Source organism: Sapajus apella, unplaced genomic scaffold (genome assembly GCF_009761245.1).
Source record: "Sapajus apella isolate SASKATOON/1434 unplaced genomic scaffold, GSC_monkey_1.0 scaffold1, whole genome shotgun sequence".
NCBI classification, from domain to species: Eukaryota; Metazoa; Chordata; class Mammalia; order Primates; family Cebidae; genus Sapajus; species Sapajus apella.
In genome coordinates this window covers 14,041,584-14,065,313 of record NW_022436941.1, presented here as the reverse complement: position 1 = coordinate 14,065,313, position 23,730 = coordinate 14,041,584, and the positions used below count along the sequence as shown (strand labels likewise).

General features: G+C 39.7%; 1 protein-coding gene across 6 annotated transcripts in view; it reads left to right on the top strand.

Annotated features, from left to right (window-relative positions):
* Positions 1-20,582, top strand: part of GRAMD2B (GRAM domain containing 2B) — a 114,982-nt gene extending 94,400 nt beyond the window's left edge. For 4 of the 6 annotated variants that reach the window (XM_032265288.1, XM_032265436.1, XM_032265690.1 and 1 more), the window contains 11 exons: positions 99-165; positions 1,126-1,229; positions 5,457-5,552; positions 8,232-8,303; positions 8,403-8,483; positions 11,166-11,277; positions 11,844-11,966; positions 13,145-13,232; positions 14,316-14,420; positions 15,346-15,439; positions 19,117-20,582. In XM_032265288.1, coding sequence (XP_032121179.1) covers positions 99-165; positions 1,126-1,229; positions 5,457-5,552; positions 8,232-8,303; positions 8,403-8,483; positions 11,166-11,277; positions 11,844-11,966; positions 13,145-13,232; positions 14,316-14,420; positions 15,346-15,439; positions 19,117-19,158 — 984 coding nt within the window. In that variant the 3' untranslated portion in view covers positions 19,159-20,582. The remainder of the gene's footprint in view (positions 1-98; positions 166-1,125; positions 1,230-5,456; positions 5,553-8,231; positions 8,304-8,402; positions 8,484-11,165; positions 11,278-11,843; positions 11,967-13,144; positions 13,233-14,315; positions 14,421-15,345; positions 15,440-19,116) is intronic. The other 2 variants (XM_032265361.1, XM_032265601.1) reach the window with 2 other exon arrangements.
* Positions 20,583-23,730: the final 3,148 nt, after the last annotated feature.

The following is a 23,730-nucleotide window of genomic DNA, read 5'->3' as shown; positions in this document are numbered from 1 at the left end:
TACTATTAAGGGAGGGGAAATTTGTTATTGAATCTAAAATTTGTGATGTTTCACAAGAAAATGAGAGTAGTGATGCTTGTATTTTGTTCTCATTGTAGTACAAGGCCAACATGCACTTTCACAAGTTGTTTCTTAATGTTCCAACGGAGGAACCACTGAGGCAAAGTAAGTTCTGACCTGTTTGACTTTTTTAGCTACACATTTGAAAAGCTGATCATTAGTTTTGGGGAAGAAAGAGAGCAGCATCTATGGACTGAGTCACCCAGGGGACCAGGTTTCTGAAAGTCATGACGTAACAATAACACCAGCTTCAGTCCGCTTTCACTGGGCAGCATGAAAAGATCAGAGAGGAGAAAGAGAAACAGTTCTCCATGGGGTATGGAGTCACCCAAGGTGGTTCCATGATACCAGTACTTCCCTTCTTTATTGTGAAATACACGGGGTTAGATTGCATTAAGGTTTAGAATAACAAGCCTGGGGCAAGAGAGGCCACTAGAAGAAGGCTAAAAGAAAACTCACATTCTTAGACATGGACAGACGTGTGCTGATGCCACTGTGAAAGGTGTGATGGTCACCTAAATATCTTGCCCAGTATGCAAGTTAAACACACCTACTGGGCTCTGCAGTGGTTCATCAAGGAACCCAACATTCCATTCTAGTCTCTCTTGATGTGCAAAAGTTAAGGCAAGATGCTGGGTTCCTGCCATGACCTTCAAACGGAAGGTATGAGTCACATGCTCTTCCCCTAGTGAGGCAATCTTTTTCAAAAACAGTCGTTAGTGGGAATACTGGGGAAAAGGGGAACAGGTGTACTAATATCAGCACGTGGGTGACACACCAGCCTACGTAGAGGAGACTTGTAAAACCCCATTCTTGGTCTATCAGGCACAATGGTAGATTTGCCTTTTTATTCTGATATTTATACTGAAGTTGGTAAGACTTTGAATTTAAAAACAAGCTGGTCACCACAGCTTTCTTCCCATAAAGAAAACTGAAGAAGAGGCAATAGAACTTTTGAGTATGAATATATTATCTCTGCCCATCCTTGAGTCGCTAAAATATATACACGGTTTTTATTTTAAATGGAAATTCTAAATGATGCTATATCTCTGTATATTCTCCTAGGCTTCACCTGTGCACTACAGAAAGAAATTCTATACCAAGGAAAGCTCTTTGTATCAGAAAACTGGATTTGTTTTCATTCCAAGGTCTTTGGAAAGGACACAAAGGTTGGTATAATTTAAAAAAAAAAAAAAAAAAGAAGAAGAACACTAACCCCATACTTTATCAGATATGGTAAATATTAATTGTCTTAAATTTAGATATATTTATAGATATTTACATCATGGTTATTCTTTTTTTATGCCAAGTTTCCTTTGTTTTAGTTCCAAATACTACAGGTTCTAAATGCTTCCAGATGACACTAATTTCCCTTTTTTCCCTAAACTTTCTCCCTCCTTTCTTTATACACATAAACCTCATATATGCACATATACCCCTATATAAGGTATATGTGTATAAATAAAGAAGGGAGAAAGTTTATATCCCACCCATAACGATACCCGAAATCCTTTTTACCAAGATGTCACCAGGGAACACTCAAAGTTGTTTATATGGAGGGCGTGCCATGATTTTCAAAGGCATACATTTAAACTAAAATGATTTCTTTTTAGAAACATCCATTTTTGTACCACATTTATACCAGTTACCAGCAGCGATGTCTAGGACAGAAGACCTATAAATAAGCTCCCGCTATACCCTCCCCAGCACAAAATGAGCAAGAGGTAGAGCAGTTAGGCCTAGCCTGGGAAGTCAGATACCCTCAGTCCCAAGTGGACTCCAATATCACAGCTTTTCATTATTATTAAACACAGATTTGGGGGGGCAGAGACACATGACACGCTGAGGCATTAAGGAGAACAGCCTAAAGGAATCAGTACTGCCCTCTAAACTGGGGACCATGGGACTGTGGCCTATGAAGGAAAGATAATTCTATCCCACTGACTTTTTTTTTTTCACCTTTGAGCTATGATGTCACATCACAGTTCATTCAGGCCTCCAGAATAAGGAGTCAGAGAAACGCCCTCTTGGGTTTGCATGACCTCAATGAGTTGTCAATCATTCTGATTTGTGGTTATGAAGAAACAACTTTCATACTCATGAAGAAGCTGACTAAAACTTCTTTTTGTTTTGAGTGGTAGATGTGCTTCCTTTAAATATTCGCTCTAAAACCACTGGCAATTGCATAAAGACCATTTTGTTGGTGTTGGAGCTAGAGACTAGCATACTATTCTTTAGGTAAAACATCTTTTTATATTGATTTTTTATCATATAAAATTATATTTAGATAAGCATTATTTGATTCACAGTATCATCTGAATCAGTATAATACAAAGCAATATGAAGCAGTATTCTATATATTTCTACATTTCTGAATTAAAGGGCTTTTTCATGGAATGGGGAAGGGGATTGGGTAGTACCAATCAATGTGATACACTTCTCCGAAATTCACAGAGAGCCAACATCTCTGAGCAGAGCAGCAGGGACTGAAGACACTGATGAACAAAGTGTTAGTCTTTGTTAAGGGATTGGGGAATTCACAAAGGCAGTCAGTGCAGTTTCAAGCTAATACGATTCTCGCAATGGTTTTAAAGTTCTACTTCTACCTAAGAGAGAGCTGATACAAAGAAGTTAGAAAGAGTGACCCTGGTTTTTTGAAGACCTGGATCCACTGAGATTGCTTTTACAATGTGTAACCTACAGAGGCAGGAGACTGAAAATTAGCAGAGCGTGGGAATAAAAACCATGATAGTGACTTGTATCTTCCATCCCTTCTAAGAATGATGTCAAAGGAGACTTGGACTTCAGAGATGTTGCAGAATTTCCTCACTGCCAGTGGACTTCAGTCCAACGTGGTCCAATATGAGCTCAAGGCACCCAAACAATTGCTCTACAATGGGAACTTTCTAATCAAGTTCCCCTTCTAAAGCAATTTGCCCTGGAAAAATGTTACCATTGCCCTGGAAAAATATTATCATTCACTCTGGAAAAATATTAATAAAGTGTAGCCTTAATTTAATCAGGACCTTTTTAGTCAGCCTGTTGGTAGTTGCAGATGTTAGCAAAATTAACATGCATGTATCACATTCTGTCTAGGCTCAAACTGAAAAGTGATTTAAGCTTTATTTTACAAATGTTATCTAGTTGTACTTTTATACTTATGAAGCAATTGATTGAAAACTCCTTCTTAAGGGTGTTCCATGCCTTAAATGATGAAAAATCTAAATTTATAGCCCTTTGTCACTGCGTGTTTGTATTGCTGCTCAGAAACAAAATTAGACCCATTTTTTATTAACATCATCTAAGTAGATCTCAAATTCCTTTTTTCCAAATTTATCCCACCTTATAAGCTCTGAATTGCCTCCCGCCTTTGAAAAATGTGAGTGGAGTTCTTTGGCAAACAGTTTTTAGAAAATGTCTCAACTGGGTTGCCCTTATTCTTCCATAATCTTCCTGCCTAGATCGTTGAGGGCAGTAAATAATCCCACCTCATAAACCCAGATGTGAATGCAGATATTCAGAATTAAAAGCTCATTTTGCTTCCTCCAAGCTGGTAGTACTTACATAAAGCGCATCTCTTCTCCACTTTGAGAATATGTGAGGCATTTTCAAGTAGATGTTCAAGTGAGTGTGAGTTCCTAGGGAAGGAGGGAGTCAGATCATTTTTCTGTTTTTTGTAGAGATGGGGTTTCACCACATTGGCCAGGTTGGTCTTGAACTCCTGGCCTCAGGTAATCCACCCACCTTCGCCTCCCAAAGTGCTGGGATTACAGGCATGAGCCACCATGCCCATCCTAGATCATTTTTACCATGGCTACGTGTGACTCTATTTTCAGGGACTAAAGTGATGCGATCCATTTTCCTTAGAGATCAAACTTGGTTGGAGAGATATAACATAAAATTATCATGAACTTCCGTGCTTTGTGCCATTTGATACATTCTTATAGCACATCATATTGAAAAGAACTCACATTTTGAAAGATTGGTTTGAATTCCATCTTTGTAACTTCTTATGTATGACATGTACCTCTCTAAATAAATTTATTTATTTCTTATAATATTGACCATGTAGAATTTTTATAATTAAATTAAATTCTCATCTGGTAAATAGGTATCAATTATGGTAGCTTTAATAGTTATCATTGTTGTTATCCTTTGTTGAACCAGAAAACATATTTATAATTCTTTTATTTCACACACCCTGATTTCATGAAACAGGTAAGGAGATAAATGAAATTTTTATTCATCACTGGGCATTTTCCATATTTTATCTCACTTAATCCACATAAAATCCTGAGAAGCAGACGAGACTATCTCCAATTTATAAATCAAGAAACTGAGGCTGGCCGGGAGCGGTGGCTCAAGCCTGTAATCCCAGCACTTTGGGAGGCCGAGGCGGGTGGATCACGAGGTCAAGAGATCGAGACCATCCTGGTCAACATGGTGAAACCCCGTCTCTACTAAAAATACAAAAAATCAGCTGGGCATGGTGGCGTGTGCCTGTAATCCCAGCTACTCAGGAGGCTGAGGCAGGAGAATTGCCTGAACCCAGGAGGCGGAGGTTGCGGTGAGCCGAGATCGTGCCATTGCACTCCAGCCTGGGTAACAAGAGCGAAACTCCGTCTCAAAAAAAAAAAAAGAAACTGAGGCCTGGAACGGAGAGCTTACAAGGTGGAGTAGGTTATTTAGATACAGGTTGAGTATCCCCTATCTAAAATACTTGGGACCAGAAGTGTTCTGGATTTCAGATTTTGCAATGTCTGCCAACATGCAACTGGCTAAGCATCCCTAATCCAAAAATCCAAAATCTGAAATGCTCCGATGAGCATTGCCTTTGAGCGCCAATATCAGCATGCAAATTTGGAATAGTTTGGATAGCTGATTTTCAGATTAAGGATGCTCAACCTGTAGTAACATAACTGAGCCAAGAATTCAGGTCCCAGATTTTCTGTCCAGTGATGTTCCTATTATTAGTGCTTTTTAACCTTTCCCCCCCCCAGCATGACCTAAAGAGACAGGAGAGTGGGGCATGTGGAAATTAGCCCAAAGTAGATGACCACAAGCTTGAAATTTCGTTGGAGCCTTGGGCTTTTTCTTTAAAATGAATATACATTTTGCATTCCATTTCCATGTCTGAAGATAAAGGTTTCCCACCAAGATCTTCAGCTGAATCGATGATTCAGATGTATCCTCTGGCTTAGTAAGCACCACTTGGAGGAGCTTCAGTGACACATCCCTGCCACTCTAAGACTGACTTTTCTTCATGGAGGCTGTGAAAGCTTGCTGCTGATTTTGATTTCTGATTTCTGATTTTTTTTTTTTTTCCTTTAACATGAAGATTTGAAGTGCTGTTCTGTTAAGTCTGAACTGGCATTAACTTGGTGATTCTGTTTCAGATCTCTATTCCAGCTTTCTCAGTAACCCTAATAAAGAAAACCAAAACTGCTCTTCTAGTGCCAAATGCCCTGATCATAGCAACGGTCACAGACAGGGTGAGTACGCAGCAGAGTGAGGGCACCTTTGCTTTGTCCTCCTGCTCTGGGCTTTGCTGCCTGAGGGGCCTCTTGCCAAGGACCAAGACTCCAAACCATAAATACCTTCATCTCCTGTGGTGAATCAGGAAAATTCTATGAGACTAATTTTAAAAACCATAGCCTGTAGGCATTCATGGAGTGCTGTTTCCCTTCACAAGGTGATTTATTCTCATAGAAGTGTTGCCAATTTTGAATTTCCTGCTGACTTAATTATACTTGCCTGACCAAGGTCAAAAAAATAAAATTCTTTCTCAACTTCTTTTTCCCTCACATCTACTAGGTCAGGCTAAACTGATATACTCAGGTCTTTAATAGTCTTTAAAAAAAAAAAAAAAAAAAGGAGGCCAGGCGTGGTGGCTCATGCCTATAATCCCAGCACTTCGGGAGACTGAGGGCTGAGATGGGAGGATTGCTTGACCCCAGGAGTCGGGGACTATCCTGGGCAACATGGTGAAACCCCGTTGCTACAAAAAATACAAAAATTAGCTGGACATGGTGGGTTATGCCTGTGATCCCAGCTTCTCAGGAGGCTGAGGTAGGAGAACCACTTGGACCCAGGAGGTAAAGGCTGCAGTGAGCCATGATTGTGCCACCACACTCCAGCCTGGGCAACAGAGCAAGACCCTACCTCAAAGAAAAAGAAAAAAAAATCCAGATATGGTGGTTCACACCTGTAATCCCAGCACTTTGGGAGGCCCAGGCAGGCAGATGGCTTGAGTTTAGGAGTTCAGTATCAGTCTGGGCAACATGACGAAAACTGTCTCTTCAAAAAATACAAAAATTAACCAGGTGTGCTGGCACACACCTGTGGTCTCAGCTACTCAGGAGGCTGAGGTGAGAGGATTGCTTGAGCCTGGGAGGCAGAGGTTGCAGTGAGCTGAGATCAAGCACCACTGCACCCCAGCCTGGGTGACAGAGTAAGACCCTGTCTCAAAAAAGGAATAAATATTTATAAAGAACAATAGCAACAACAACCACCATTTTTTACTGACAGGGGGAGGCAGGCAGGTTGATAGTGAGGAGTCCCTGGTATGGCGGTAGCCAGCCTTTCCATAACCTCAGTATCTCCCCAGTGCCCTTCCAGATAAATACAACTTGTACCTGCTCTGCAACTGCAGGTGCGGGATCCGTTTTTAGACCTTCTTTATTTCCAGGTTGCCTGAACTACCTCCTTTACAGAAATTCTAGAGCTGAATTGACTATTGGGCTACCTAAGACATATGCAATCAGAAAAATTTGCATTACAGTGGTGTGTATTTTAACTTGGCAAGAAAGAGAGAGTGGTCTGGTTACTTCTCACATGAAATTTTTAAAAATCTTTCACCTATTACTTCTGTGAAGCATAAAATCTACATTCTATAGATTTCATTTCTGTTTTTTTCTTTTTTTCTTTTTTTAATAGAGATGGGATCTTGCTATGTTGCCAGGGCTGGTCTCAAACTCCTCGGCTCAAGTGATCCACCCTCCCCAGCCTCTCAAAGTGCTGGGATTACAGGCATGAACCACCATGACTGGCGATAGATTTCCTTTCTAACCATACTAGAAAACTATAGAGAGAAGAAAAAAGGAAAGATAAAAGAGACCATTCTGATAAGCTAGAAAATATGTTAATATCTATTTGGTGATTTTTTTAAATACTAATAGTCAACAGGCATCAGTATTTCCTCCTTGTCAGGCATACACTAATGCTTTTCTTATATTTTCTCATTTGTTCAATGCCAACACCCTGTAATGGGTGACTTGTTAGGAAAACTGAAGGTTAGAAGGGTTAAGCAATTTTCCCAGTGTCACCCACTTAGTACGTGTCAGAGCCAGCATTTGCAACTGGATCTGCCTGACGCCAGAACCCACAATATTAATTACTTTGGAATACAGTTCTTGCTTGGAAATAATTCAAGTTTCCTCATTGGTGAATGAGAAGGATAATCACAAACTCATGGAAAGGAGGTCTGAAAACATTCTATGGCCTAAATAGATGGAGAAAAAAGTAGGTTTTTATATTTTCTGAACGTATTGTTTATGGTAAAATCATTTTTCCTGATGTCATTTGTCCTCTCGTGATTTGTCTAGCTTTGATTTTACTCCTTTCCCATAGCTCACTTATAAATCTCCACTAGAAAATCTCCATATTTGTACAAGGAAGAATCTGGAAATAGCATGAAAGAGAACTAGCCTGTTAGAGACGCTGGGAAGTTTTCAGTGGAAATCTAGGTCAGAGCAGAGAAAGCAGACCCTTGGGAATTGTTAAATACCCTTAAAAACAAAAACAGAGGGAGAGAGATTTTAAAGGGGACCTGGTGAATGTCAGCAGCCTTTTCTTAATGTCCAGGCCTTTTCTTCTCTGGGCCTGTTTGAGGCACCGATGTCAGGGTTTTGGAGCCTTCATTTTGCCCTGCATTTATTTATTACTCTTAAACTGGGTTTGAGGGTTTTGTTGCTTCTGTGGGAGAATACGTTTACTTTATTGTAGGAATGGAATAAAAACTGAATGTTTGGGTGAAAGGAATGAGAATATGGACCAAAGAGAGGTCCACATTGTTTGCAAATGAGAAGCTGGATACAGATACTTTTCTGAACTGTGAACTCCCACTTCGCATCAGGAATATCTCTTCGTAATTATTCCATTTTGTTTTTCAGTACATATTTGTCTCTTTACTCTCCAGAGATTCAACTTACAAACTACTAAGATCTGTATGTGGACACTTAGAAGTGAGTATGATGTCCCTGAGCCTCAATTACTGCCTGTCTTCTGTATTTCTTATGGTTTCATAGCTGATCTGGTTTTTCATTTTGTTCCAATGATTTCAGAATACAAGTGTTGGTAACAGTCCCAATCCATCTTCTGCTGAAAACAGTTTCCGAGCAGACCGCCCTTCGTCTCTGCCTCTGGTTAGTCGCCTATAAAACTATCTAAATGCAAAGGAAAGGGAATATGTCCCACAGTTACACTTGTGCTTACACCATGACTGAGCTGTGGGAAGAGCTTAGGACCAAAATATTTGAGGCACAGTTGAAGAAACAGGATATACCTGTCTTGAAGAAGAGGAAACCATAGTAGCCATAAACTTTTTGCAAGTAATTGAAGAGTTTCCTACAAAAGGAAAGAAACGCATAGTAGGCTACCTTGGTGTGTGAAGGTGTGCATAGAGTCTTGCTCTGTTTGCTCGTCAGTATTGGCTTAGAGGGATTCACAACTCTGTTTGAGGTAGGACTGAGTCATCCCACACATTCAAATGTTTCCTGTGTTCATGGCACCATGCTAGTGCACACTGTAGGATACCAGGAAAAATTAAAACTATTTCTTGCCTTCAGAGACTTCACAACTTATAAAAGAAGACAGGCTCAGATTTAACTGTTTAAAAAAAAAAAGAAAGAAAGAAAAGAAAAGAAAGCTATAACGCCCAAGTGACAGGTAGAGATCATTTGATTGATTCCCTTAGACTTTGTAAACTGTAGAGTAAATCTCCAGTGGGAAGTACCTCCCTCTGTTTGTATAAGATTTGTACCCATAATGATTATAAGGTTTTCCCGAGAGAGTTCTAATGATGTCATTCAAATGATTATAAATATTCAACTTTAATGAAACAATATGAACTCAGAGTTTCAACATCTCCAACAAATCTTTTTTTGAGAGCAGTTTAAAAGTGATGGGAATATGGCCGGGCGCGGTGGCTCAAGCCTGTAATCCCAGCACTTTGGGAGGCCGAGGCGGGTGGATCACGAGGTCAAGAGATCGAGACCATCCTGGTCAACATGGTGAAACCCCATCTCTACTAAAAATACAAAAAATTAGCTGGGCATGGTGGCGTGTGCCTGTGATCCCAGCGACTCAGGAGGCTGAGGCAGGAGAATTGCCTGAACCCAGGAGGCGGAGGTTGCGGTGAGCCGAGATCGCGCCATTGCACTCCAGCCTGGGTAACAAGAGTGAAACTCCGTCTCAAAAAAAAGTGATGGGATTGAAAGCACGTTCACACAAACACTTGTACGAGAATGTTAATAGAGTTACTCAAAATAGCCAAAAGGTGGGGAAAACCCTAATGTCCATCAACTGATTAATGGATTTTTTTAATGTGGTATACCCATACAATGGGATATTATTCAGCCATAAAAAGGAAATGAAGTACTGATACATGCTACAATATAGATGGTCCTTGAAAGCAGTATGCTAAGTGAAAGAAGCCAGACTCAAAAGGCCACATACTGTATGATTCCCTTTATATGAAATGTCCTGAACAAACCATAGGGACAGAAAGTAAACAAGGGGCTGCCAGGGAATGGGGTGAGGGAGAAATTGAGAGTGACTGCTAATGGGTATGAGCTTTCTTTGAGGGTGATGGAAATATTCCAGAATAAGATTGTGGTCATGGTTGCACAACATTGTGAATATTCTAAATACCACTGAATTGTATAATTTTAAATGGCGGATTTTATGTTATGTGAATTTTATCTCAATTTCTTAAAAATCTACCTTGAAAAATAGTAGTGGGAAGCAGTACAAAATATAATGTAATACATATGATTTGTAATCCAACAAACCTGATATTAAATCTGGGCTCCACCCAGCCATGTTATATCATCAGGCAAGCTCTTTAACTGCTTTGACTAAGTTTCTTCGTGCATTAAAATGCCAGCTTCATGATGTAGCTGTGAAGATTAAATGCAATCATGTATATAAGGAGCTTTGCATACTGCCTGATACAAGATAGGCATTCAAGAAATCATTAAATTGAAGAATTTTCTATTTTCCTTCTCCTATAAATCCTTGTATGAAATTGAAATAAGTGTCGAGATGAACAAAAAACAGCTAGTTCAAGGTGAAAGGTTGGTAATTTGCTTACAAGATGAGTCTCATCTTCATTTGGCAGCTGACTAAATTGTTAAAAGCTCAGCCTAATTGTACCTTCGCCAGGACATTTTAATGACACCATTTGTCTCTTCAGCTCTGAAGCACTTTGGGGAACCAAAAGAATACAAAGCAGAACGTCTGTGCTTTTTCCCTTACTCCTCCAGCATCAGTCTAAAATTTAAATGTACTGTTACTCACCCTATTTTGATTTAGTTGAGGGAAGAAAAAGAGCTTACATTTTACTTTGAGAGTCTAATTTGCTAAAGCCGTTTTTCCTTTTCTGTTTCCAATACTTTTTAAAAAATTATAATTTAGTAATATCTTTCTGTCTACATATTTGAACTTGGATTTAAAGCTTTCTCTCTACTTTTTTCTCTTGTATATGTCTATAGTAATCAGTTTTTCTCATTACAAAGTGCTAATGAAACCTCTTTAGCTTCACGCGGGAAGGTTCTCAATCATCGGCGTCCTGGGTTTTTTCTAGACATTTGTTGTTTCAAACAACTTGGCCACTATTTGTTGACAGAATTTTAACCACCCAAAAAATCGGTTTCAGTAACCAGATACTCAGTGATCTGTTGGGAAAATCCCAGTCGGACGGGGTAATCCCTCCATCTATTCTATGTTTTGTAGGACAGGCCTAGGTGAAAGGGCTGGGATTTACAAAGGCCTGCCTGTTTACTAAGGGAAAATCGGCCTGTCTTCATTTCACTTTTTCCTTTCAGGATTTCAATGACGAATTCTCAGATCTGGATGGAGTGGTTCAACAAAGAAGGCAAGACATGGAAGGATACAGCAGTTCTGGTTCTCAGACTCCTGAATCTGAGAACTCCCGAGGTTTGGGAAATTGTTTTATTTTGACTAAAATTTAATTCCCCACAAAACATCCTCACTCCAACCCCTGGAAAAAAAAAAAAAAGTCTTCCCTAGTTAAAAATCAGAAATGGGGTCTGCAGAAAGGGTGCCTTGAGCGTTCAAGGGAAAAGAATTGCCTGTGTGTTAAAAATTCATTTCTTTAATATGCAAAGACCTATAATACAAATGGAGGAAAAATGCACATTTTTATGCACATTCAACAGAGGTCTCTTAAATAGACTTAATATTGCGTTGGTGAGAGAGAAACATAATATTTTCTTCCCTCTTACTTCAATAATGTTTTCAATTGTTACAGCTGAATCATCCATGTGAGTTGGTTGGAAAATGAAAGACTATCCTTAAACCACTTTATTACTTATTTGCTTAAGCATTCCATTTCAGCCCCCAGCCACCACGACTGACTTGTGAGAAGATCCATTCATATTCTTGACCATTATGCATATTAAGGGATTGATCTACTTGCTGGTTAATCCTGTTTTTAAATACATTGGAGAGAAAACTTACCCAGCTCCATTTTGGCTTAGTAGATTTCCATGTGACAGAATCCCAAACAGTTCTGAATGTCTCCAAGGGAGAAGCAAAGCCAACTCGGGCAGATGCCCATGTGAACAGAGTACCTGAAGGAAAAGCCAAGAGTCTCCCTGCACACGGTAAGGAATGGAGGTTTTAGGGGTTTTTGTTGTTGTTGTTGTTGTTGAGAAGGATTGGAGATGTCTATTTGTAACTTTTTTTTTTAATAGAGTCTTGCTCTGTCACCCAGACTAGTGCAATGACCCGATCTCAGCTCACTGCAACCTCTGCCTCTTGGGTTCAAGCTATTCTCGTGCCTCAGTCTCCTCAGTAGCTGGGATTACAGGCGCATACCACCACACCTGGCTAATTTTTGCATTTTTAGTAGAGATGGGGTTTCACCATGTTGTTCAGGCTGGTCTCTAACTCTTAACCTCTAGTGATCCATCCACCTGGCCTCCCAAAGTGCTGGGATTACAGGCGTGAGCCACCATGCCTGGACTATCTGTAACTTTTAAAGGGCCCCTCTGTTTCACCTTATGACTGCTTTTCCTATTCCCTTTCCTCCATTTGTATTATAGGTCTTTGCATATTAATTCTCTTATTCATTTAGCAAACAGTACCCAGTTCCATGCTTACAGTAAGGGATACAAAAGTGAACAGCTTTCATGGAGGTCACTTCATGATTCTGAATACATGAGATTATGTTTCAAAAATTTCTGGTACTGTAATCCCAGCACTTTGGGAGGCCAAGGTGGGAGGATTCCTTGAGTCCAAGGAGTTCAAGACCAGCCTGGACAACATAGTAAGACCCCATCTCTACAAAAAATTTAAAAATCAGCTGAGTGTGGTACACACTTATAGTTCCAGCTACTTGGGAGTTTGACACAGGAGGATTGCTTGAGCCCAGGAGTTCAAGGCTGCAGTGAGCTGTGATCACACCCCAATCACCTGGGAAACAAAGTGACTGCCTCAAAAAAACAAAAATTTTCCAGTAAAACTCAAATTTCTTACTTACTACTTATTCTAATAACTAGCTGTACTGGTAAGAGAGCAAGGATATTGTTATATTGTTTACCATTGACTCCAACACAATGCTTGACACAAAGGCGGCTGTGGATAGATATGTATTCAGTGAAACGTGTTGGAAGGAATTGTAACTACAGGTTAAAATCACAGCTGGGAGGCTTCAGTTGATACTTTCTCTGATTTCTTTTACCTGGGAATAATTACCTCTCTCAAGCACCCCATAGGGATATTGCTGGATGAAAGAAGTATTATGGTTTTAAACAGTTGCTTTTCATTTTCCACCCAACAGGTCAGTCAGAAACTGTTGGAATCTTACATAAAGTCAAGTCTCAGAAATGTCTGATGCTTCACCATATTCTTATTTTCTACGCAATTGTGTAAGTACATGAATTTACTGTGAGTGACTTAAGAAAATGATTCCATTCTCTAAAGGAATAATCTCTTCACATTGCGTACAGCCACTGTAAATCTCAGTTGTCTGAAATGTAACCCACATCTTTTCTTTGACAATTTCTGTCTCCTACTGCAGCATTTTTTCCTTAGGCTTAGGTCACATTTTCATGGTTGTGCCAAACCCAGCAGAGGACTAAGTTCTGAGTAGGTACCATTAGTTGGGAGATTCCTCTGTGAATTATGAAGCATCTTTACCCTTGTGATTTTTTTATTTTATTTTTTTAGTTGACATATAATCGTTGTACCTATTTATGGAGTACATAGTGATGTTTTGATACACATAATATATACCGATCAGATCCAGGTAATTAGCATATCCATCACCTTTATCATTTCTTCATGTTGAGAACATTCAGTATCCTTCTAGCTATTTGAAACTCTAGCATTGTTGACTTAGTCATTCCACAGTGGCATTCAACACTAGAACCTATTCCTTCTACGTAGCTATAATTTTGTTTTACCATCTGTCCCATGTCCCCTAAATAGGGGCCAACACAACTTGAAAATGTTTTTTCATCCCCTTTACCAAAAATGTAGGCATTGACTTTTTTAACTTCTCATTTGTAACCAATTGTTCTTCTGCAAATAGCCTGACCCAGTTCTAGGCTGTTCCTCACAACCAAGGAAGACATGCCCAGTCTAGTTTCCAGATAAAGCAGGGAGTCACCGGAGAACACGGCTGGGGACTGTCTGCCCAGGCTCTTCTAGCAGAGGTCAGCAATACACTGGCTTGGTACTCCAACTTAGATCTGGCTCTGACCAATGCTATTAGAATGGCCATTATTTGCAAATTGAGGGACTTGAGCTAGAGGATTTTAAGTCTCTTCTAGCTGTAAGTTTTATGACAAGCATCAGCCGGTTTGAAAAGGACGTTTTTAAAGCCTCTTTACCAGGTTATTTTGGAAAATGGCTTGCCTCGAGTATACCACATTGGCCCTGAGTTGTTTTAATGAACATCAGATCCTGGCCATTAACCTAATGAAAATTTCTCTTTCATCCCTTTCCAGTGTCTGCGCACTCATCATCTCGACCTTCTACATGAGATATAGAATTAATACTCTGGAGGAGCGGTTGGGGCTGCTAACCTCCATTGTGGACACCCATAATACTGAGTAAGATGATTGCCAGCCGTAGTGATGCATACCTGTGTAGCCCTAGCTACTTGGGAGGCTGAGGTGGGAGATCCTTTTTGCCCAGGAGTGTGAGGCTGCAGTGAACCATGATTGTGCCATTGCACTCCTCCAGCCTAGGCAACAGAATGATACCGTATCTTTACATATGTATATGTAAAGATATACACATGCCTATATATATATATAATCAAATCACAGACAAGAAATATAGAAACGATACAGGCCATGGTTCTTAACCTTAACACAAAAATCTGAAAAAGAGCTTTAGACCATCTTTCCAGAAAATGTATGTACAGCTCCAGATTTTCCAGTGTTAGTCGGTTTAGGATTTCAGTGGACCCCAGAGTAAGAGCCTATGCCATAAATATTCAGATAGTAAACATTGATTACATCTGTCAGATTATAAGACAAGGGCAATTATAGTTGTATGATAAGTCTCAAAGAAGGAACTACAAAAGTGTCACATTTCAATGGGCATTTGATTAACTAGATAAAGACATTCCTAAGCTTTTAAAGTTCTAGTATAAATAGCTGAAAAGCACAATGATTCTTGTAAGTTTATGCTCTGGTGGAGATAGAGAGGATAATAGGGGTTAATAAAGGGTTCTAAGAAACCACGTGCTTGAAACAATTGCCTGATTTTTGTTTGGAAGCCGAAACACACCATATCCACTTAAACAAAAATAGCTTAAGAGATTTCTAGATGAGCTTTTACGAATTAGTTCCCTATACATCTAGCCTGGAGTTGCAGATTACTACGGGGCTTTGTCTAATATTAATAAATGAAATGTTCACTCTCTTCTATTATAAACCAATTTTCTGTTCAAATAAATTTTAAATGTGTTCATTCCACTTCTTTCCTTGTCATCCCTGCCCATAGTAATTTTTCTCTTTTTTCTTACAGACAGACAGCACCATCCGGCCTGAGGTCACAAGTACAATTCAATGTGGAGGTTCTCTGTCAAGAGCTTACAGCTAACATAGTGAAATTAGAAAAGGTGACCTATTTCTTTCCTGTGTATGGGGGCAGTCACGGTAGTGCCCATTGACTGCCTTGACCTTGTCAGGTCAAGGATTACACACTCAAATGCCATTAGTGTGCCACAATAAACCTACAGGATCAAACCTGGCCAAGGAGTTTTCATAGTAAATGTGGAAGAATGTTTTTTATTTCCACAAATAAATAGGTTTTAATCTCATTTTCCTTGAAGTACATCATCTTGTGGGCTTTTTGTTTTTCCTCCTTGATTAGCTTTATAGCTATTAACTTTATAGCACAGGGCCCAATGGTAAGTGACCACTGACATCGGAGCTCAGTGTAGGGACATGGTAGGGAGCGAACTGGAGACCAACCACTGACTTGGCCAGAAAGTGCAGCCCCAACTCCACCCAGGCTGATTGTTCCCATATAAAATACTGCGTGTAAGCCCTGTCAGAACCATGGGAGATAGGTGGCATTGTTTTCTATCTAATAGGGGAAGAATCAAAGTTTCAAATTAGCTTGCTCAAGGCGACACACCTAGAAACGCAGCAGATATGATTCTGCTGAGAGAGGATTAAAAGAAAAATATATAAATATAAATAAATTATGTAACTTTTAAAATATATTTATAAAAATATATAACTATAAATAAAGTCAGCAGATCTAGAACCTAAACCAGGGCTGTCTGGCTGCAAAATTTTGCTTATAAGCTCTCTGCTTTACTGTTCCTCAGAATTCAGCCGTAGGCCTTGTGGATAAGGCCACAGATGTACCTTTTCCTGGAAGCATCTACAGTCCAAACAACTAGGGCAAATCTGTCCTTAGCTTGTGGCGTTCTTACAAGGGAGCAGGAGGGTGAGCTGGAGAAGAAAATAGTCATGCCAAAAATCTCCCAGAAGTTTAGTCTGATTTACATGTCTTATTTTCATCTCCTTTATCCGATTAACTACTGTGTTCTTACCCTAATCCTTCAGGAAAGGTTTAAAGTGAAGAATCCAGTGTTCAATTAGAACTGCTTTCACCCCCAGTACTTGGTAGCTTTACATAATAGTAGTTATGCTTACTTGGGAAGACATATTTCTTCATATTAAATACAAATTAGTAAAATTTCCTATTAAATACAAATGAATACAATTATCTTTGTTTTTCTACACTATAGGTTATCTAGTATTTAACAGCTAAAGTATTGAGAGCAAAGGCGTTTCCAAACATGTTTTAAGCCAAGTCAGGTCAGAGAATTCACATTGAATCATTCTGTGTGGAAAGTTCTTTACATCCAAAATCAACCTAGAGAAGCTATGGGTTAGCTTTTTTTCCTTTCTAAAACATTAGGTTCTGAGAATTGAAGACAATTTTTTTTTGTAATGAAATGCTTACAAATGTTTGACTTTCATGCAACCCAGAGAATGGAATGGTATTTTCAACTTTGTTCACTCTGACATACCAGTGATATTCTTTGGATCAGAAACACACGGGATCCTGCTGCCTTCTTTGGTGTTTCTTCCCACTCTCCCGCCAGGCCTGGCCAGGACACCACATTCTGTAATCAGGGAACTGAAAACAGAAGGGCTTGTTCACAGCAGGCCAACAGCTGCAGGTCTTGTGCAGGGTTCAGACAACCTAGCAGGGAGACCAGGGAGGCTTACGGGAGCACCAGTGAAAACCACCTTTGTCTCAAAGGAGAAACTGATTCGGTAAAAAGTGGATTTCGGGTCAAAATGCACATGTTGATGTTCTAAAGAGTTATAAGTTGCACACATTGCTCAAAAGAATCTAAGTATTAAAAAGGAGGTACCAGGCCACACCCGTGCTCTTTTTGATTTGTCTGCACTTTTCCTCCGAGGCAGTTGGGAGCTAGCACAGCACAGCCTGCCTGTAAATAGCAGCTCCAGGCTGTGGAGGTCTGAGACAGAGCTCAGCCCTTTATCTTCCATACCAGCAATTGCTTCTCGTCTTCAGGGGCCGGTGATGTCTAAGCCTCATGATCTTTCTCTGCTTGTAACTTCCCTATTTCTGTTCATGGCATCACTGTTCTTTCTGTCATCCTCGCTGGAAATCTAAGAAAAATATTTAACTCCTTCTTTTCACCTGCCACTGATTGACTAGTTGGCAAATGCTGTGAACTGTGTCTTCAAATGTCTCCTCAAAGTTTCTTCCCACGGGCACCACCCTAATCCACTCAGGCCTCCCACCACCAGTCAGATAGTGTAAAGTTGGATCTTATTACCATTTTTACTTGTATTTTCCTAATTATGACTGAGGCTGAACATCTCATATATTTATTGGCCATTTGAGTTTTCCTCTATACATTGCTGAGTTCCCTCCTTTGTTTGACTTTTGGGTTTTCTGTATGTGTGTCATTTTGGATGTCGGTTCTTTTTTATTCCTTTTTCTACCTCCCACTCCTGTTTGTCCATTTATCCTTGGTCTTAAGGGATAGGTGAGGAAGAAACAAAGCAGGAAAGTGGGGGAAGAAGGCAATGCCTTTTATGGGAACTGAAATAAACACTTATTTTTCTTAGTTCTGGAAGTGGAATTAATGGTGGAACAGTAGAGCAGAGAGGGCATAAATTTTGGAGTCAGACCATTGTTCTTATCCATGTTCTACCGCTTACCACCCACAGAATTCATCCGCTACTTCGGCTCTTTGACCCTCAGTTTCAGGCGCAAAGCCTGTCTCTGTGTGGTGTTGTGTGGCTCAGGGGCAGGCATGCCGTTCCTGGCACTTACATATCAGATCCCCTTCCTCCTCACTCACCTGAGAACACCCATAGGACATCACAGACTGTTCCCCTACAAAATAACATGTTCTTTCTTTTGATCCCATCACAGAGCTGGTTGTTGAGAATTCCTTGCTCTGAATTCTTAAAAGTGCCTTTATTCAATAGTCATTTACTGAGAACACTTTTGATGTCTAGCATTGGACCCATCTTAAGATCCAAACATCTGACATGATTGGTCTCTGTCCCTGTGAAATCCACAACCTTTTGGAAATGTTAAAGAATAATATGTAATTGAAATAACAGGAGTGTTCAATATGATTATGTGCATTTGTCTGATTAAAACCATCAAATGGGCTCTGTAAAGACCAATTTCCCATTGTCTTCTAATGCATTTGGGTCACACTGGTGTTGCCAGTTCCTTGTGCTTTTTCTTCCATCTCATTTATCTCAGTCTCTACTGACATTTTCATCTTTCCACCATTCTTTTAAGCCCTCTGTTTTCTCATTTTAAATTGGATTGTCAGCTCACACCTGTAAATCCAACACTTTGGGAGGCTGAGGCAGGAGGATCACTTAAGCCCAGGAGTTCTAGATCAGCATGAGAAACATGATGAAACTTTGTCTATATAAAAAGTGCAAAAATTAACCAGACATGATGGTGTACAACTGAAGTCCCAGCTACTTGGGAGGCTGAGGTGGGAGGATTATTTGAGCTTAGGAAGTCAGGCCTGAAGTGAGCCATGATCATGTCACTGCACTCCAGCCTGGGTGACAGAGCGAGACCCTGTCTCAAAGAAAAAGTGGATTTTCAAACAGAGTTCTAGTTTATGAAAAAGCATCTATTTGCCTCATCTAAATTTAACCCTTGTGTAGGTGAAATAATCTAGAACACTATATAGACTATAGCAAATATGCCCTTAATATACTCCATTCTATTTAGTAATAGGAGCTTCTTTTCTTTTATATCAAGATACAGAACAACTTACAGAAGCTGCTTGAGAATGGTGACTGACTGACCAGGTTGCTTGAGCCATCGGAATACCTCATGTTTCCCTTTGAAGAAGGTGCATCCCGAGGCATTTTGTTTGAGCGCACTCTGCTGGTCAGACGCGCAAATGGATGAGAATCCAGACATTGCATGTGGAGGTCTCCAGCTCAGAAAACAGGGGAGGGAAATAATTATGGTTCTTGTGCAATAAAAGTTGACCTTGCCTCTCTGAGGAAGTTTTTGCTGCTGCTGCTGCCTGAAGAAAACAGATCCATCTCTGGAGGCCTCAGGAAGGGCCCCCAGTGGACACTCTTGGATAATTACCATGATGGCATCAGCAAACACTCCACCCTGTGCCTTTTTAGTCCTTCCCACCCTTCTGCCTCACCCTTACACCCCTCTTAACAACCTTCAAACTAAAGGATACATCATATATCCGCAAACTCAATGTGGTCTTTTCAGGAATTAGTCATGAGTCTCAAAAAGGCAATAAATGGCCCTAAATGGACAGCTTGGCTTCAAACTAGTAACATCTACATTTTGTCTTTTTTTTTTTTTTTTTTTTTTTTTTCAGTTCTGTTGTTATGTTCTGGTTTAAATCACCTGTGTATCTTAATTTCTCAATTCAATTTTGGCAAGAATATCAAGCAAGGTGGACTAAACATTCCGTTTATGTTTTGCTTTCTTGCTGTAACTAATAGTTAATTGGACTGATTCTTACCCAGTCCTGTTCAAGAATCTGTGAGGCATGTGACTGAAGTACTAAATTAAACTTATTTTTGAAACCAAACCTAATTTTTAAGCCAAAAGGTATCATAGTGATTTAATGCAGGATGAAAAACACTGAATTTTTAAGATTGTAAGTGGACTATGTTAGTAGTTTTGAAACAGGATGTCTGTATTCAGCATTCAGTAATGCTAAAATCCATTTCAGCATGTAATTTGTATGTTTTTCTCCTTTGCTGACTAAAATAAAATAACTGGTGGTTTGCTAACTATTTACCATATGGGTTGGCTGGTTTTTATTAATAATTGTTTAGGGTATTATAAGATCTGTAAGTATAAAGAATATTCTGTTTCTATCTGCAATGCATTTGATAATCATTTCTATGAAATGTATTTTATTTAATCAGATAAGCTAATAAGTGAATTGGTTACATCGTTTGTATCTGTTAGCCTAGTAGACAGCTGTGCCTGGTGCACCTCTGGCTTTGAATAAATACTCATTGGTTGAAACACCCTGCTAACACTGTTTTGTCTGTTCGTAAATTCTTTTAACCAAGACTTACTATGCTTTTTAACTCTTTCTCCATCTGCCCTCTACTACTTCCAACTCACTTATACTTCCTTCCTCCCAAGTACTCACTTTAAAACTGATAAAAGGATTTAAGTTCTTGGGTTACAATGGTTTAGAGGAAATAAAATGAACTTTGAAGTCAAAAAAAAAAGACAATGCTTGATTCCTCGGTCCACATTTCATGAGTTATGTGACCTTCAGCAAAATATTTGGCCATATCACCCCATTTTATTGATGAGGTTGAAAGTACCAGTAAGGGCCGGGCGCGGTGGCTCAAGCCTGTAATCCCAGCACTGTGGGAGGCCGAGGCGGGTGGATCACGAGGTCAAGAGATCGAGACCATCCTGGTCAACACGGTGAAACCCCGTCTCTACTAAAAATACAAAACATTAGCTGGGCATGGTGGCGCGTGCCTGTAATCCCAGCTACTCAGGAGGCTGAGGCAGGAGAATTGCCTGAACCCAGGAGGCGGAGGTTGCGGTGAGCCTAGATCGCGCCATTGCACTCCAGCCTGGGTAACAAGAGCGAAACTCCGTCCCAAAAAAAAAAAAGAAAGTACCAGTAAAAAGTATCAGTGTGAGGATTCAGTGTGGTACTGTCGGCCAGGTGCAGTGGCTCATACTTGTAATCCCAGCACTCTGGGAGGCCAAGGCGGGAGGATTGCTTGAGCTCAGGAGTTTGAGATCAGCCTGGACAATGTGTCCAGATCCCATTTCCACTAGAAATAAAAATAAATTAGCCAGGTGTGGTGATGCATACCTATAGTCCCATCTACTCAGGAGAATTGCTTAAGCCTGGGAGATTGAGGCTGCAGTGAGCCATGATCATACCATTGCACTCTAGTCTGGGTGACAGAGTGAGACCCTGACTCAATCAATCAATGTGATGATGTCTTTAAAGAACATAGCCATGTCAGGCAAGTAGTAAGCTCTCATAACAGCTACTATAGTCATTAGTTTTAAAAATATTTTCATGTCTTACAATGCAATTTTATTAAAGTTCAGTGCCAATGCTTTATATTCAAAACCCATTGGTGGTTCAAGAGTGGGTCAGCTATCTCTGGAGAACAATTTTATAACCATATGAAGAGACTTTAAAAGACTCAGATTTCACTGAGTTTTAGTAATCTGCCATCTAAGAATTTATCCTAAAGCAACAATTAGAGGTATAGTAAAGTTTATTTACAAGAGTATTCTTTGAAACTTCTGACAGCAAAATATTCAAGGGTCTAAATATTCAATAGAAGAACAGTTAAATGATGTAGTTATTTAGAATTGCATGGTCAAAGAAAAGCATAGAAAATATCAAAAACTGGATTAAAACATAAAACTAGGGTATGATCCCAATTTTAAAAAGAAAACCTATGTGTGTGTATATACACACATACATACATATTCTACAGATTTTGTATATTCTACAGATTTTCTATAATGAATAGTCATTAGCTTTTTTTTTTTTAATTAGATAATTTAAAAGATTGAGTGGCTCTCCGCAGGGAATCAGAACTCACAGCTGCCATCCCGACAGCATGGCTACAAGTGCTTTACCTGGAACTTTATTTCCAACAACCACTACAGGTGGCTCATCCAAAGTGAGAGAGAGCTCCATCATTCCTAGGTTTAGTTACTGTTTTTGCTTTGTAGATACTATCATTTGTTTTGTTTTTCTTTACTAGCTTCCAGGTGAAAATCTGGTGCAGCTAGATCCGAATGGTGAAATCAGGTTATATGCCTGCACACTAACTACCAAGCAAGGGAAAGCAGGCATCTGGGATTTTTATGCCTCTGCCACCTAGATTATAAATGTAGGGAATTCTCCTAAAGTAGAGGCTTCAGATGCTGAATGGCCAGAGTAATCCATCATATATTTTGCCCTTCAAAACTTGTGTAATCTTAAAAAGATTACCAGTTTTAATACTATTTCCATGCACTCTGATATTTTAATCTATAATTAAATACATACTATTTTGGTGAATAGAAATTACCAATCTTCCATGAACTGAAAATGCTATTATTATTATTGTTGACCTCTCAAACTTTGTGAAAATTTAAAATACCCTCCCATATATACTCTACAGTACTCCAAAGCATTTCCCAGGTATTCATTTATGCAACTCCTTGAAACCAACTCAGAGACATGTGTCTTTTTTCCAGACAGGGTCTCACTTTATCGTCACCCAGGCTGGAGTACAGTGGCGCAATCTCAGCTCACTGCAGCCTCTACCTCCCAAGCCATCCTGTCACCTCAGCCTCCCAAGTAGCTGGGACTACAGGTGCACGCCACCACACCCAGCTAAATATTTTTGTATTTTTAATAGAGAGAGTTTTTCCCCATGTTGCCCAGTCTGGTCTCAAACTCCTGGGCTCAAGCAATCCACCTACAAGTGTAAGCCACCTCACCCATCCCAGAGACATTTTTTAAATGCCTTTTCCTTGCCTTTACACAATTTCATAAATTCATAGAGTCAAGCCAAAAAAAACTTTTGACTTAAATATGAATTGTCTTATATGCTATTTTGATTTGTGTGTCCTATCAGTAACAAAATTCAGGTGATGCTTTCTTATTTTTTGTGTGTTTCTGGTGATCTAAAGGACATGGACGCTAATGTGTTATGAATAGCTCAGGTGATTTTGCTCTCAAGCATTTTTTAAAGGCAAAATTCTACACATCAGTAATTAGTTATACTGCCCTTTGAGGTAATAACCTGACCCACTGACAAAGGAGCCCAGTGATATAATATTATTTTCATACGTTTCTTTTACACCTCTCCCTGCTGATTATTATCATGTTACCAGATTCTTGCCTGAAAAAAAAAAAATCAGAGTCATTACATGAAGCATCTTTGACCACTGAATTTCCAATACTTCTTTGTTGTGTCCAGATGCTAAGCCCTTTTCTAACTTGAAAAAAAAAAAAAAAAAAAACTGGAGACCTGATTCTGTTTACCTCTCGTAGTTTCTCTTATCTGTTTCTAACCACTCTGTGTAGTGCCTCTCTCTTTTTTGCTGTCTACACACACTGAGCATCCACCATACCAACAATCACAGTACGTGGTAATGAAAAGTGGAAGGGAAGATGGCTCTTGCTTCTCACAGACAAACCCACTATCTCAATGGATTGTCTGTTGTTGTTGTTTTGGTTTTGGTTTTCTTTCAGATGGAGTCTCACTCTGTTGTACAGCCTGGAGTGCAGTGGTGCCATCTTGACTCACTGCAACCTCCACCACCCAGGTTCAAGTGATTCTCCTGCCTCAGCCTCCCGAGTAGCTGGGATTACAGGCACCTGCCACCACGCCCTGC